Raw genomic sequence first — 14,615 nt, 5'->3', positions numbered from 1 at the left:
AAAAGATATTGAAGCCTTGCAAAGTGAGTAACATAAAATGTACAAATGGTCAGAAGACTGACAAATGCTTTTCAGTTTTGAGAAATGCATGACTGCATATAGGGCATAACAATACACATCATAACTACCATTCCAATAACACAGTCATGCAGCAGATTGGTAAAGAAAGGGACCTAGGAGCATTGAAGGTTGCTCAGCATGAAGAGGGCTACAATAAAAAAAAGCCAACCAAGCATTAGTAATCATCAAACAAAGCTTTGAGCTTAAGGAAGAGGAAATGGTTATTCATCAGTAGAAATTTCTTGTGTGCTCCCATCTGGTCTATATCCAAACATGGAGATCTTTCCTTCATAAGGATATACTGTACCTGTTGTGAAAAAAAGTTCAACACAGCACAACAAATATCATCCCAGAACTATGTCATTTCCCATACAGTACCAGTAAAGATGTTGGAAGTACTGTATACTGTACTGTATCAGTTAGATAATACTGTATCTTGTAAATTGGAAGATACAGTATTATCAGATCATTTGTTTAAAAGCTCCAATTTAACTCACACAAAAGGCAATAGCTTTAAGCTCAACAAGTCACATGTAGGACAGAAAACTTGTGATGTTTTTCATTCATAAGATAATAAACTCTTGTAATTGCTTACTGATGAAGTCATAAATGCCCAGATAATACTTTATTTTAAAATTCATCTGGAAAAATATCCTTAGAAATAATGGGAGCACCTTTGACATGCCACCAGCTTATTGTCCCTGCTGAGGTCACCAGAGAAGATTATCCTCATGTAAATTCAGGTAAATAAATCTATAGGATGTAAATGGGGTCCATAATAAACAAATTAAAACACTCATGTTAGGTTAGACTGGCTTAGCTTAGGTTAGTATGGGTTTGATTGTGCTCGCATTGTTGTAGTTGTGGTGGATGAGATACAGATGTTAGGTTCCATCAATTAATCCTTAACTGACTGATGTACTGTATAAGTTCCAGAGCATATTGGACTCTAGGTTTTTTAAATCTGCTAAGCCATCTTGGACATGCAATGACCTGTATCCTTAATGACCACCAATAACATTGACATAGAGATGCAAATGATGCATAAAAATAAAGCAAATTACTGGACATAGGACCATATGTGACAAGCTTTTATTTATACCCAATCAAACTCACTTGTATTTATGTCTAAGCTTCATTTGAAACACTAATGATGATGTCAATTATTACCTGGTAATTTGTTCATCAAATTAACAATCCTATTTCACACAGAAATCACAATAGCGTGATGCATCAAATGAACAAAATTTTTGTTCATTCTACAAAAATTTCCCTTTGTTCATTGTTCATCACAATTTTTTGCTATTGTGATTTCTGTGTGTATTGAAGTGAGGGCGAAGAAGTAGAACAGCTTCTTGGCAGAGCTTGAGTACATGGGGGAATTGTGTAAAACCCTGATTTGTGTCTTGGAGAGGCTGCAGGCTCTGTGTGAAGTCAGTGGAATTCCCGGTTGCAATTCTTTTACCATGTCGTGGTATAGTCGACTAAGGCAGCGTCTGGGATCATCCCGGGCGTAAGTTCGAACCCTCATCACGGCCCTTGTGGATTTGTTCAACCCTCTTTCCAAAACAAGTACCAGAGTGTATTGACCCAGGTCTTATCTGAATTATTTTGTTCTATTTTGTTTTGATATACAGTATTTAGTACTTTATTAGCATTCATTTTGTTATACTATATCATCATATGTATACTGTACTGGCAATTCAAGCTTTAACCCCTTTTCACAATTCTAGAGAAAGTAAATTAAGCTTTCTTAATTTCCCTTCATATGGAAGGTTTCAAGTAAATTGATGTGCATTGTATAATATGGTATAGTATCAGAAACCGAACTGCATATCTAAATTTTCTTGACACAAGGTCAAGAAAAAAATTTATTATTACTAACATTTCCAGATATTAATCCCAGTATACTATTTAACTTATTTTGAATAGTTATATAGATTTTTCATTTAAGATCCCTACTTATCATGAATAAACAAAAAAAAATTATTTTTGTATTCAGATTTGGCAATTTGATCATTTTTCAGATTTTACTTGGTAACTATTATCATTACCTAGGCTCAGAACCCTACATTTGTCAGATTTAAACTACATCTGCGAATCTTTTGTAAATTTATTTCCCATTCTATCTTAGTATCATCTGCAAATTTAGTAATGATGCTTTTCAATCCAGTATCTAAATCATTTATATACTGTATATAGTCAACAACAGAGGTTCCAGGACAGAGCCCTGAAGCATTCCACCTGCAACTTTGTCCTACTTTGAACTTCCTCCCAGTTGTGCTTTGTGTTTGTTTCCTTTGAAATAACCAAGAGCTAATCCAACTTAGGACACCATGTTCCTTTACATTTATAATAAAGCTTTTGCAGACATAATATCAAAGGCTTTGCTAAAGTCAAGATACAGTATATACAGTATTGTGACAAGAAAAAATTATGCTAATACTGTATTGTACTTTTCATGGGGTCTAATTAATGGTATTAATGGTACCCACCTGGTTACCGGACACTTAAACGTATCACCAAGCTACATTGATTCATGAGCCCCTACTAGGGACCAAGACCAGAATCTGACCCCTTTACTAAAGGTAAGAGTGTCTGGGGCTCGAGGTTCAACCACACTACCCAAGAGATAAACCACCAGAAAGGTAGAGAACATCAAAACAAGCAACTGCATGGTAACCATGGTAATGCTGTCCCTATGTATATAATCATTACCCGCGACAAAATACTGGGCCATCACTCGTCTGCCCTACCAAGCAGTGACATTGGCCACCAGAGTGCTAGGGAAGCCACTGCACCCTTTGTGCAACCCCTGAACATCATAAGTCTCCACCACCACCATCTCAAAAAACAAGGGCTCAAACTCTAAGATGTCCAAACCAGACACAGGCTACATCAAATTTAAATGGATCACTGCTCCATAACACAGCCATTACCTGTGAAAGGGGCTCAGCTAACTCAAAAGTCCAGTGGAAACAATCCAAAATCCAACAAGATTATCACAGTGTGCCCTTCTGGCACTGAAAGTGCCACAGATCACTCAGAAAAGGCATACAGTGGCAGCAGGCTTGGATAGTACAGCCATTCCTGTCTCCAAACATGAACCAGCAGAGCAAAATACAGTATTGTATCTACTGGTGCAGACCAGCCAGGATGGATTACCACACCCCACAGAAGGAAAAGGTATGCTACTACAGACCCACAAAGGAGCGAAGACTCGTGCAATACCTGGGAAAATTCCCTCAGGGGGAGGTCTTAAACCTTCTTTGGGTTAAATGCAGGGGCTCTGTGAACAGCAATCAAGGAAAATAACCCTGATCTCATGTTACCGTAGCAAACACTAAAAGCAGGGCACACACAAAGGAGGGCACCACACACCCATGTGAAGCATAAAACAAGGAGCAAAGGCTCCTATTCCAAAGTTCAAAGGATGGCTAAGACTTATCTATACAAGCAGACTTGGGCAAAGGCAAAGTGGAATGGTCCAAATCTTGTAAATGAGCAAGGTTGCATCCCAAGACCAATGAAGGCTGTTACTCCCACATGATGGGATGCATGAGAGACTGACCGATAACATAAGATGAGCATAAACATTACATTGTTTCATCATTGGGGCATCTTGGAATGCAGCACAACATTAGAGTTACCATGAAGCAAGAAAGTAATCCAACAAGTGTAACTCACACAGAAACGTTGTGCAAGCTCATACAGCAAACCATGGTGTTGAATGCCTACTTTGTACAAATTAAATTTCATATAGCAGGAGCAGTTTGAACTGTTTTATTTGTCAATTGAGCCACCCAGCCTTGTGCTTGAACTGCACACCCAATAAAATTAGCATTATATACTCTGTAATAATAAACACTTCTTTTTATCCTCAGATTCATCAACATTATTGTAGTGGGCGTAAAGGCAGTGGAGACACACACACTGCTTCACCAGACATTACAGAACCTGCCATACCTCCTTATGAAGAGAAAGTTGGGGAGCCCATCCATTTGAAGAAGGCTAGGTAATTACCTCATTTTTTAATGCTTAATCTGTTTATTGTATCTTATGTTCATGTATGGTATGCATGTGCACAGTACCAAGAGTTAATTACTGTATCTTGGTTAGTTTTTGTTAACAACCCAATCAAATTTGGTTTACACAAATACTGTAATTGGAATAATGATATTCCTTTTGTTAGCAGTAATATGTATATATATATACAAAAATAAAGGTACTGTAGGATGAAAAGAACCTGGTGATCAATCATTACAATAGCTTTATTTAAAAGATACCTCCTATATATGACATAATTAAAATATTAAATATACAATACTGTACAATAGTTATATGTAACCCTACATGCGGTCTCATGAGTACTTGGGCATATAGCACATGCTGCTCTCTATAGCTGTTATCAGTACAAATCCTATAGCTGTTATCAGTACAAATCTTGTGTGTATAACTAACAAGTGAATCAAGATAATCCCTATAGGCTCTGCCTTAGATTTGCAGTTCAGGACATTATAAATAGTTTCTTACATATATCCTTACCTTTACACAAGTGAAATACTGTAACACTATGCAAGATCCCTAACATTAAATTTTGCAGTGAACTTTCCATATTAAACTTAAAGAGCAAATTTCATCTATACTTCTCATTATGTTCAAGTGTGCAAGAAATGTATGTAAAACCCAGATGATTTAGAATGTGTATGGATGTTTCCAGATCCTGAAAGGGCATGAATTTGCAGGAATTTATGCAGCAAAAATTATAATTAACACGTTCACTGCTTAATGCCACATATTCCGTCATAAAACCAAAATTCGGAGTATGCGGGATGACGCAAATGGTGTCATGCAAATTTTTTTTGCAATAGCTTATTATTAAGTATAAACATTGTGGGTGAATGAGTTTAACATTGGGTTGTGTGCTCACCAGGAATGCTCGGCCTACCTTCCAGTGCCCCGCCAGGCCAGCGAAAGTGTTAATACACAAAGCCAGTATATTCACAGCATGGAAGTACAATAGTACTAACAGTTATAACTACAGTATTAATAACTTCAACCATTGCAATTGTTTTGTCACAAAGAGTATCATTGATAAGTATATTACAATGAAATATTCATCATAACCAGAATCTTTGGATTTCTAACATACTCTTAAATATTCTTACTTCATACAGGTTGGCGTATAAGATATATATACTTTTATAATATATCCTTGTATAAGATATATATACTTTTAATATATATTATGTTACCAGTATTAGGCAATGGTTTTTTCTCCTCCAGACTTCAGTATCAGTCCAGAAAGCGTGGCATGTTGGAAAATGGCTTGATACTTAGTACCTTTGCACATAAATTCCTTGAAACTATGAATGAGCAGCAGTTGTCTATGTATGACCGCTTGATTAACCTTCCATCAAATGATTGGGAGATTTATTATTGGGCAACAGGTTGGTATCTTTATAAATTTATTACTAGTAGTTTTTAAGTTAAAACAATCTTGGGTGATTTATAATTTTATTGTGTTTTTCATACAGTATTTATGAAATTATGTAGCTGTGATCAAAATAAAGAAAGCAGTAAGCCAGTATGAAATTGTAATGAGATCCTTCGGATCTGTATCAGTTGGGCAATTCACCTAAAGTGGTTAGAATTTGTCTTATACCAATTAATGTTACATTCAAAAATTGTGTATAAAAATGCCAATCTAACAAGATATATTGTCTAGCTTCTAATAAATTCCAATAAAAATTTACATGTTTTACAGGCGTCCGGCAAACTCCACAAGAATTTGACAATGAAGTAATGACAATGTTGAAAGATTTTGTTAAAAATGATGACAGAGAGAACAGAACGATGCAGCCTGATCTACACTGAATTTTATTTATGTTTAGCTTACTGGAATGTAACAAGGACAAGGATATTGTACTATATCCAAGACACGGCAAGAACACTTGTGTAGGCAATAATTATTCTGCTATTACATCCCATATCTGCTTTCACAAATGTAGATTGCCAGTTTAAATTAAAGAGTAAGAAGGTATAATATAATAACTGTAGTGTATACACATATCTATAGCAGATTAGTTTTTGTAAATACTGAACAGGACAGCACGTCTAAAATAAATACATTAGTTATGATTAAAAATACTACTTTGGAAATATTAATACATTGTGCAGATCCTTGAATTTTACAAGACAATCATTCTGGCTTGATGACTTCCATCCATCTCACAGGATATTCAAAAGCTCCCAAGTTTCACCGGAGATGCCAATATGAGAGCAAAAAGACAAGAAAGAGATAAAAAGTATCAGATTCCCAAAATATTTTATTGAGGTACAAAATCAGAGGGACATTGGTAATGCAAGACTTACTATAATCCTAAAACTGAGGTTACACACAACTGTAAGTGGGCCAAGGATGAGCAGGGCATTGTTGTCATACGTGCCATTAGTTAAGCACATTTGGCCAAAGCAATTTCCTACCCCCCCCCCAATGATTGTGATAGGAGGAAGACCATATTTATGAGTAGTTTGTTATCTGTAATATCAATTACTAATTGTTCCAAGTTGCAGATACCCAAAAAAGTAATCACTTTACGAGATGACACAGTGACATAGGCACAAATTGCTGGGAAGACGGGATACCACGAGCGTAGCTCTCATCCTGTAACTACACTTAGGTAATTACAAATGATTTTCATAGCAGCAGCATTCACAGGGTCATTCGAGAACCAAAATGCTTGGGTCCCCATCGTCATAAATCTGCTAAAGATATAATTTTGCATAATTAGGCAAAGATATATCACTGGATAATTTAAAGTATGAAATTTCCTGGATAAATACCAGTTTGTAAATAGGGCTCTTGATGGAACATCATAATAATAGACAAGGCATTGACTGGATTGTTATATGGTAGAAATACTTAATGGATACTTATACTTAATGGAAGAAATTTCAGAATGGCTATTTGCCCAACCAAACTCATAAATGTTGAGCAAAAACATTTGAGTTCGGTAGGGCAAATAGCCCTTCTGGAATTTCTTCCATTATAACATCTTATAAATTATAATTAATAATTCAATTTTGACTAAACTTGTAATTATAACAGCTTTAAAAAAAAATCTACATACAGTATAAATCTAATGCACTCGTATATGCTTACCGAGATTATGCACAAGGAACTTGTCAAGTACTGTATCTCCCTGCCAAGCCCAGGAGACTGCACCACTATCAAAGTTGCAGGATGTTCAAAAGATACTAGATAAGCATATCACTAGTAGAGACTAGTAGACAATATAACAATGATCACCCTGTATATACCCGACACGCCTGTGGAAGAGAAAGATCAGTTGTAAAATAAAATAAAACAAAAAAATTCTACATTGTGCAAATAACATCAGAACTTAAGATAGAATACATCATACTTTTCAGCTGACACGCTGATATCATCATGATAAGGCTAATATAGCACAGCTTATGTACTATCACACATCCAGATCAACATTTCTTAGAAAAAACAAAAATGTTTCAGCACAAAAATTATATTTGTATTTGTACACATTTAGACTTCCTCCTCATTACCACGTGCCCAGATTTAATGGTGAAAAGAAATCAGCCTGGAGAAAAAAGGACAATTTGCATAAAGGTTAAAAAAAATTATTATTCACAATAACCTACCACCCCATATATTAGCAGTTATCCACAGCAGCACACCAGTGTACTGTATAGTGCTCATGAATTATCATTTAGAGTACCAACAAATACACTCACTGAATAACCACCTATTTCAATGCTTGGCTTGGTGATGGGAAGAGGGGGGAATCAACACACACACATTAACACCCTAATTACAAACTGTGTCCACCCACCTCTTGTACCCTACCATATTCTGCAAATTGTTCACACCTGATCCCATCCCACTCACCATCCTACCCATCCTGCCAGCATCAACTGTTCAATGACAAAACCATTTCTCTTATAAATACTGTACAGCCAAATATGCCACCAGCAACATACCCTCCACTCATTTAAGCCAGAATTAGACAAATTTTAAATAGAATATATATTATCAATTAACTCACCAAGCTGCATAATTATCTCCATGGTGTCACAAAGCTGGTCATTCACACACTGCAGATACTGACAAGACTTAAGGACCAATAACTTCTCAATCCTCCAAATCAAAAGAAACTTCTACATGTTCTTCAATTAAGAGTCCATTCTGCTGAGGTAAAATATAAACATTATCTGTCCAACTGGCAATTATGGAGAATATTTTAAAACAAAAATGTGCAGGTATATAATTGGTGTAGAATTTTGGGATGCAGACTTCAATATTCCCAATAAAAATGTACATTATTTAAAAATATTCATAGGAGGTTTAGAGTACAAATGAATAAGTTTGCTTTGAAGAGTACAGTAAATAAATTGAAGTCATAGGTAAATTTTTCTAATACAGTATAGATTCAAAGTAGTGCAACAAAATTCCTGATAGAAAAAAAAAATTGTCATTATAATTCACTGAATAAGAAATTTTTTTTGTTCAACAGGCTTAGGCAAAGCCTAAATTTGTCAGTGTGCACAGTACAATTGTTCTAACAAGGTGATTACTTTTGTTGTGGTGCTTAACATTTGTTGGTTTACATTAATCTAAATCACAGTTAATGATTTGCCAATGCATAAACTTAATTGGATTAGAAAAGTTGGAAATTTCTTTAGTTAAAACATTTGATAGTACAGTACCTTATATAGTAGTTTGTAATAGCTACTATATTGCAAATTACACAATGCAGTAAAAATATATCGTTCAGTGTACCACAATATTAAGATGATCAATGGTGCTAAATGTAACTTTTACAAAGGATTTTATAGGACAAGCAAATAAGAACACAGGGAAAGCAAGATTTTAGATTATCCAGTAAATATTTTATGAAATACATTACAAAACTGGACACTCCTGTTCAGACGGTAAAGTGCAGATGCTTGGTTCCATCAAGTGCCAAAGTTATTCACTTGTGGCTAATAGAAAGGAACAACAAAATTTAAGTGATGATAAAAGCATTACAAGAATGAAAAGTTAAGTTTTGGAGAGCCTCTAGGAAATAGGTACAGTAATTATCAAGAGGCGGCACCAAGCCAGGGAGAACAGTTAGAACTATGATCCTCTAGGAAATACTTACTGTAACTAGGAGATCCTGGGATGGAGCGAGGGATAAGGGCTTCAGAAACTGTTGTAAGTGATGTAACACAGCCTGTATAGTTTTTTTCACATTAACAAGGCATATGAAATCATCTTTACAATACCAAAGCAAATGGATTGATGGTACAATACTAGATGGAAATATTAAATGCTAAAATTCTAAAGCCAGAATAAAATATTGGCTGGAAGTAGAGCATAAAATTAGTGAATCTTGTCAAACTTGTACCATTTAAAGAATTTTATCAAGGTGAATGGTGGGAAAACAAGAATCCCTTCAAATAGTCTAGTCCAAATATTGGACCATGCTACTACCTCGTGTAAGCTAACAAAGCAATTAGGACTGACAGGTTCCCATTCCAATCGTGTGGATATTGTTCAGATCTGCCAGCACCTACAATGTTTCCCAACTCCGGTATGAGACTAGATAAATGAAGTGCCTATAAATCATAATGCTCGTCATAGGAATATACTTATACTTGCTAGCTAAAGCCTTTATTGAATGAATAATTATATTTTAATAAAAATCTTTATAATTGCTAGCTCTACATGCATTTGCTGTTAGGTATTGCCAGCACAACTTTTAAGTGCTTAGGTTTTAATTAGAATTGGTACAAAGGCACAAAGCCAGAAAGTGGCTTGTATCCAGCAGGATTTCTGGATATGCAAAAGGCATAGTTTAAAAAAATTCACAAGATTCCCATTTTGTACCAGAAATGTTAAGGCTGCATTTCTTATTTGAATAGCCACCAGCTGTCTCCAGACACCTCGGTAGATTTGAGGCCAAAAATTTTAGTTCCTTATTACCATTTTAGTAATTGGTCTTTGCTTCCTATATGTAAAATACACCTCACAGCCTTAGAAACAAAAAAGGCTACCATATATAAATTCTAAACATGTACTTCTACACCACCAATGTCTGAACAAGCACTTCAAACTTTCTAAAACCAGATGAAAGGCCGCTTTTGAAAAGCAGTAGTTTATTCATTATCACAAACCAATTTCACCCAGCCTTGTTCCTCAACATATCTCCTGCCTTGTCTACTCAATCCCCACCTCACATTTACTATGACTACCAATCTTCCCAGCCTGCTTTCTATATAAAAAGAAAATTTCAATTTCAATTCCACCAATTTCAAATTTGTCCTCATTTCATCCAGGTTTTAAATTCTGAAAATGAAACAAAATAACCTGCTGCTATTTATTAGCTTAATACAGACGTTGGGGTTTCCCCATTGTAGACTTTATATGAAGGGAACGAACATTTTGCCAATGCTTTTTAAGAAGCGATACCAAGAAGTTCATTGCAAGGTAGATGTTCTGAACCAGCTCATCAGCATTCATATCCACATGGCCAATTGCAACTGACAAGCACAACACCTGCAGAATTAAAAAAAATGTGATAAAAATGTAATTCACAAAATTGCAGTAAAGTCTTATCAACGAATCAGTAGAAATATGGCTTCAAGGCACAAATTGAGCTCAGATAATACATGCATTGCATCATGGAAATACCAAAGACCAGAGAAGTAAATTGAAAAACCCCACATCCAACCACCAAAGCTGAAAATGACAATTAACCCCACATGCATGACTACCACTTGTGAATCTGGTGAAAGTGGCAGTCATGTATGTGTGGGTAGACATGCTTAAATATAGGAAGAAAAAATGTACCATTTCAATCATCTATAAATTACATACCTTTTTCATCTGGAACTTGATAGTGGCCTTTATTTCATCAACCTTGTCACTCAGCTTTTCAGAGTGAGTGCACATAGTAGGGAACTTGCCGGCCTTGTTAAGACCAGGACCCAACAGACGAGGAATCTGCTTAATCAGGGCATCAGATGCAATAAAAGCATCATATTTCTTGGCTGTTGGAAGAATAGGGCTTTTAAGTTATAACAAAAAAATAACAGCATAAAACTAAGACACTAGATTATCTTCAGAGTGAGCTGAGTGGTAACATCAGTGATCAGTAAAATCAATTCATCATACAAATATACAATTTAATTTTAGTTTACTATCTGCAATTATACAAAAACATTATACTTTTATTGAAATAAATCAAGTGGTGCAATGGTCACTGGGAGCAAAATGTTCAACCAAATACATCTCCCAGATATTTTATATAAACCCCTTAAGACATTAAAATCTTTTTTAATTTAACCAAATGTTACAGCAAAGCTAAATAAATTTTTGAAATTATATTTGCTGAATGTGAATGTGAATCAAACATATGAATGTTTGGAGGTAGATTCGTAACATTTCATTGAATTACATTTGGTAACTAACAAGTACTTAGTATGTTTTAACACTTGCATTTACAAACCCTATTATTCATAGGCTGACCTTGCCTAGTTATTTTCCATATCCCCATACTGCCATTTTATCAGATTTAATCCTTAACTTATAATTAAGTTACTTTGCTGCAAACTATTTTTACAACTTTAGTTAGCAGGGCATGTATTTGAGCAATTTAATTTCATTTACCACTTGCTCAAATACAAATATTTATATTTCTGCAAAATCATTTTTAAACAATTCAGAAATAACTTCAGAAAACGTGGATAACTAATGAGCAACAATGATAATGACTAGTGAAAATATTCAAGGTAATTTTAGATGGTAGAATAGGAACAGCACTGAACATTACTCAACATTTCATGCATTATTAAGTGCAAATGCAATATGGGTATTGCATATTTAAATTGTAGTTCTAGATAATCTCATTCTTTCCAGTTCCCCATAATGCAGTTATCCAATGTGTACACACCTTTGCTGTTAATGCTATAATTATATCCATTACCTATTTTTATTTTTTAAGTCATGTGTCTTCCACAGTATTATAAACAAAATTGCAAATTCTGATGAAGTTGCAATTTAATGATGTTCGCATTTTAAGGGTTCAACAGTAAGTACAACAAAACTACCACATGCAGAGGCACCATGCGTCATACAGACGAGGCAAACAATTATATTGCACCACAATCTTCCTTGAAGAACCTAGCTTAGATATTGATATTTAATTCTTATTATTATTTACTGGGTATTAATAATACTGTAGTACAGTATTCCAAAGAAAAATTGCCTAATTTCACAGGACACACATGTACAACTCACCTAGTTTTTTAACAAGTTTCTTGTCCTTGTTTAGCTTCTTGAGGTCATCAGCCGACATGCATGGTAAATCATTTTCACCCGCTTCATCTATGTGCATCTGGTCCCCAAGAACGCATACCTTCATCTTTGGCTTGGGAATGTGCTTCAACCTACCAGTAGATTAAATAATGTTATCCTATGCCAAACTCCTTCACATACAGTTCTCAAACATTAAAAAATAAAACTATTGAAACCTCAAATTATTCATATGCTTACCACCTATACTAATATTTAATGTGATTAAAACATGTCTAAGAACATGCTAAATAAGCAGTAACCATGAATTGGTCCATTGAATTAGTTGATGCCACCCAAAAGCTTCTTAAAATTAAGTAAAATATTTTCCCCATTTTCCTATTACTTTAATAAATGGAATCTGCAAAATTACATTGCCAAACGTCCACTGTCCTAATGATTCCCCACCCAGCTTACTTTCAACGTTCACAAAAATAAAAGTTGTATTTTACTTAATTTTTGCAAGCAAATGTATTAACCCGTTTTTCACATTAGCAGAGCGATACATTGAATGATAGCCACAAATAAAAAAAAATTGTCCATTGTCAATTTTGCTCAAATGGTTTTGAATAATTTATTTCAAGTATTATTTCTGACTGCCAAGCTAATGGCAACATCTCACTTTTGGCTTTCTTTACAGCCACTGTAACCGAAGTCTTAATGCATTTAAACAGTTTACATGGAAAAGTTCCATTTACTTTCCTCAAAGTGAGTACCCAGAGATCTAGTCGGCCGAACCTTAACATTCAAGTATAATCACATACTCACCAACTTTCCTTGGGTTTACAATGTCTTCAGGCACTAAACCACCAATAAAGGCTAACGGCAAGTTACCTTGCCTCCCCAGTTATTTTAAGACCCTGGGTACAGGTCCGCCAAGGGTGACCATGGCTCCCTAAACCAAGCTGTGGACAACAGGGCACACCACCGCCAGACCACCGAACTGTTATACCTCACGAGCTGCTAACCAAATAAGTATTTAAAAAAACACCCTTGTTTCTCTCTAGGAATGCTATACATGATCAAATTAAATTTGTAATTTATTTTATAATAGTGATAAGTGATTTTTTTTTGTAACTCAGGTTTACCTCAGACCTCAGCATCAACACAGCCAGCAGCACCCTGGATGCCGATACCCCCCCCCCCCAAGTTTCCCCATTTGACAAACATCCCAAATTAACATTAAAACTAAACTAAAAATCTTGCAATAAATTACTCATATCACTATCAAATTTGAGCAAACTGACATTGATGTCCCCACCCACTGTACTCCCTAGTGTGCCCTACTGTACTGCTCTAGCACCCTAGCGTGCCCCAATATACCGGCTTAGCACCCCTCCCCCCACTGTACCGCCCTAGCATGCTCCAATGTACCAGCCTAGCACCTCCCCCCCCCCCCTGTACCAGCCTAGCACCTAGCACCTCTGGTCACCTCCGCTGGTCATGGCTCGGGGCGCCCTGCTGCACCACTGCAGGTCAGGTCAACTTACTTCACAGTGCCACTGAAACGCTTGTCCTTTTGGGGGTCATAGTTCTTCAGGCCAATCTGCAGCTCCACAGTCTCCCTGAAGCGCCTCTTGTTGTCCTTAGAGCCCTGAAGGGCGGCGTTGACACACTCGTAGAGCGTGTCGCGGCTCACCTTGCTGCAGGAGAAAACATTCACCTCAATAATTGTCAAACCCTAAAAATAAACATTTATACACATATCCACCACAAATGGTGTACAAGATGCTCGGCCCACCACCGCGACCGTCCCTCAGACTAGTTAAACATCACTTTTTACTTCAGCAGCTAATACATGCCATCATGGGGACCCGCGTGTCGCCACCACCTTATGTAGCCTCACATCTCCCCCACTCTCACTCATTTCCAGGGCTCCATCACACCAACAAGCATCAGAGCATTGCTCCCGGCACTATGCGAACACTATACAAGGTAATATAAAGTACAGGAAGTGTGTAAAACACGGGACAGACCTGGTCATGGTGCGTATCTGGCTGCGGCTCCCGGGGAAAGACTGAGCATCATGGCCGCTGGTCGGGGCCAGACCTGCAGTAAGTAACTCGCCATAATCTTTGCATTTTCCCGCGATTTCTTTTTATTACACATCATGCATCCCATATTTCTTTATAATTATTCTTTTTTATTTTTGTTTTCAAGTTTTAATATGTGTAAGTTT

The 14,615-nt window shown here is 36.1% G+C and overlaps 2 protein-coding genes and 1 long non-coding RNA gene across 4 annotated transcripts in view; 1 reads left to right on the top strand and 2 right to left on the bottom strand.

Annotated features, from left to right (window-relative positions):
* Window positions 1-6,213, top strand: part of LOC138369779 (succinate dehydrogenase assembly factor 2, mitochondrial-like) — a 90,458-nt gene extending 84,245 nt beyond the window's left edge. For both annotated transcript variants that reach the window (XM_069333370.1, XM_069333369.1), the window contains 3 exons: window positions 3,945-4,075; window positions 5,347-5,510; window positions 5,828-6,213. In XM_069333370.1, the coding sequence (XP_069189471.1) occupies window positions 3,945-4,075; window positions 5,347-5,510; window positions 5,828-5,937 (405 nt within the window). In that variant the 3' untranslated portion in view covers window positions 5,938-6,213. The remainder of the gene's footprint in view (window positions 1-3,944; window positions 4,076-5,346; window positions 5,511-5,827) is intronic.
* Window positions 4,316-8,090, bottom strand: LOC123764996 (uncharacterized). Its single transcript, XR_006773664.2, has 2 exons — window positions 7,226-8,090; window positions 4,316-6,828 (listed from the first exon to the last, which is right to left on the bottom strand). It is a non-coding gene; the product is annotated as an uncharacterized lncRNA (long non-coding RNA).
* A 2,358-nt stretch (window positions 8,091-10,448) lies between these two features.
* RpL10Ab (ribosomal protein L10Ab) lies at window positions 10,449-14,561 on the bottom strand. The gene is made up of 5 exons (XM_069333368.1): window positions 14,413-14,561; window positions 13,927-14,079; window positions 12,383-12,531; window positions 10,961-11,133; window positions 10,449-10,639 (listed from the first exon to the last, which is right to left on the bottom strand). Exons 1-5 carry the CDS (start codon window positions 14,418-14,420, stop codon window positions 10,469-10,471), a joined length of 654 nt encoding a protein of 217 aa, XP_069189469.1. The 5' UTR covers window positions 14,421-14,561; the 3' UTR covers window positions 10,449-10,468.
* Window positions 14,562-14,615: the final 54 nt, after the last annotated feature.

Source organism: Procambarus clarkii, chromosome 29 (genome assembly GCF_040958095.1).
Source record: "Procambarus clarkii isolate CNS0578487 chromosome 29, FALCON_Pclarkii_2.0, whole genome shotgun sequence".
Classification (NCBI taxonomy): domain Eukaryota; kingdom Metazoa; phylum Arthropoda; class Malacostraca; order Decapoda; family Cambaridae; genus Procambarus; species Procambarus clarkii.
Note: the sequence above shows the minus strand (reverse complement) of the source record. Positions and strands in the feature narration are given on the sequence as shown.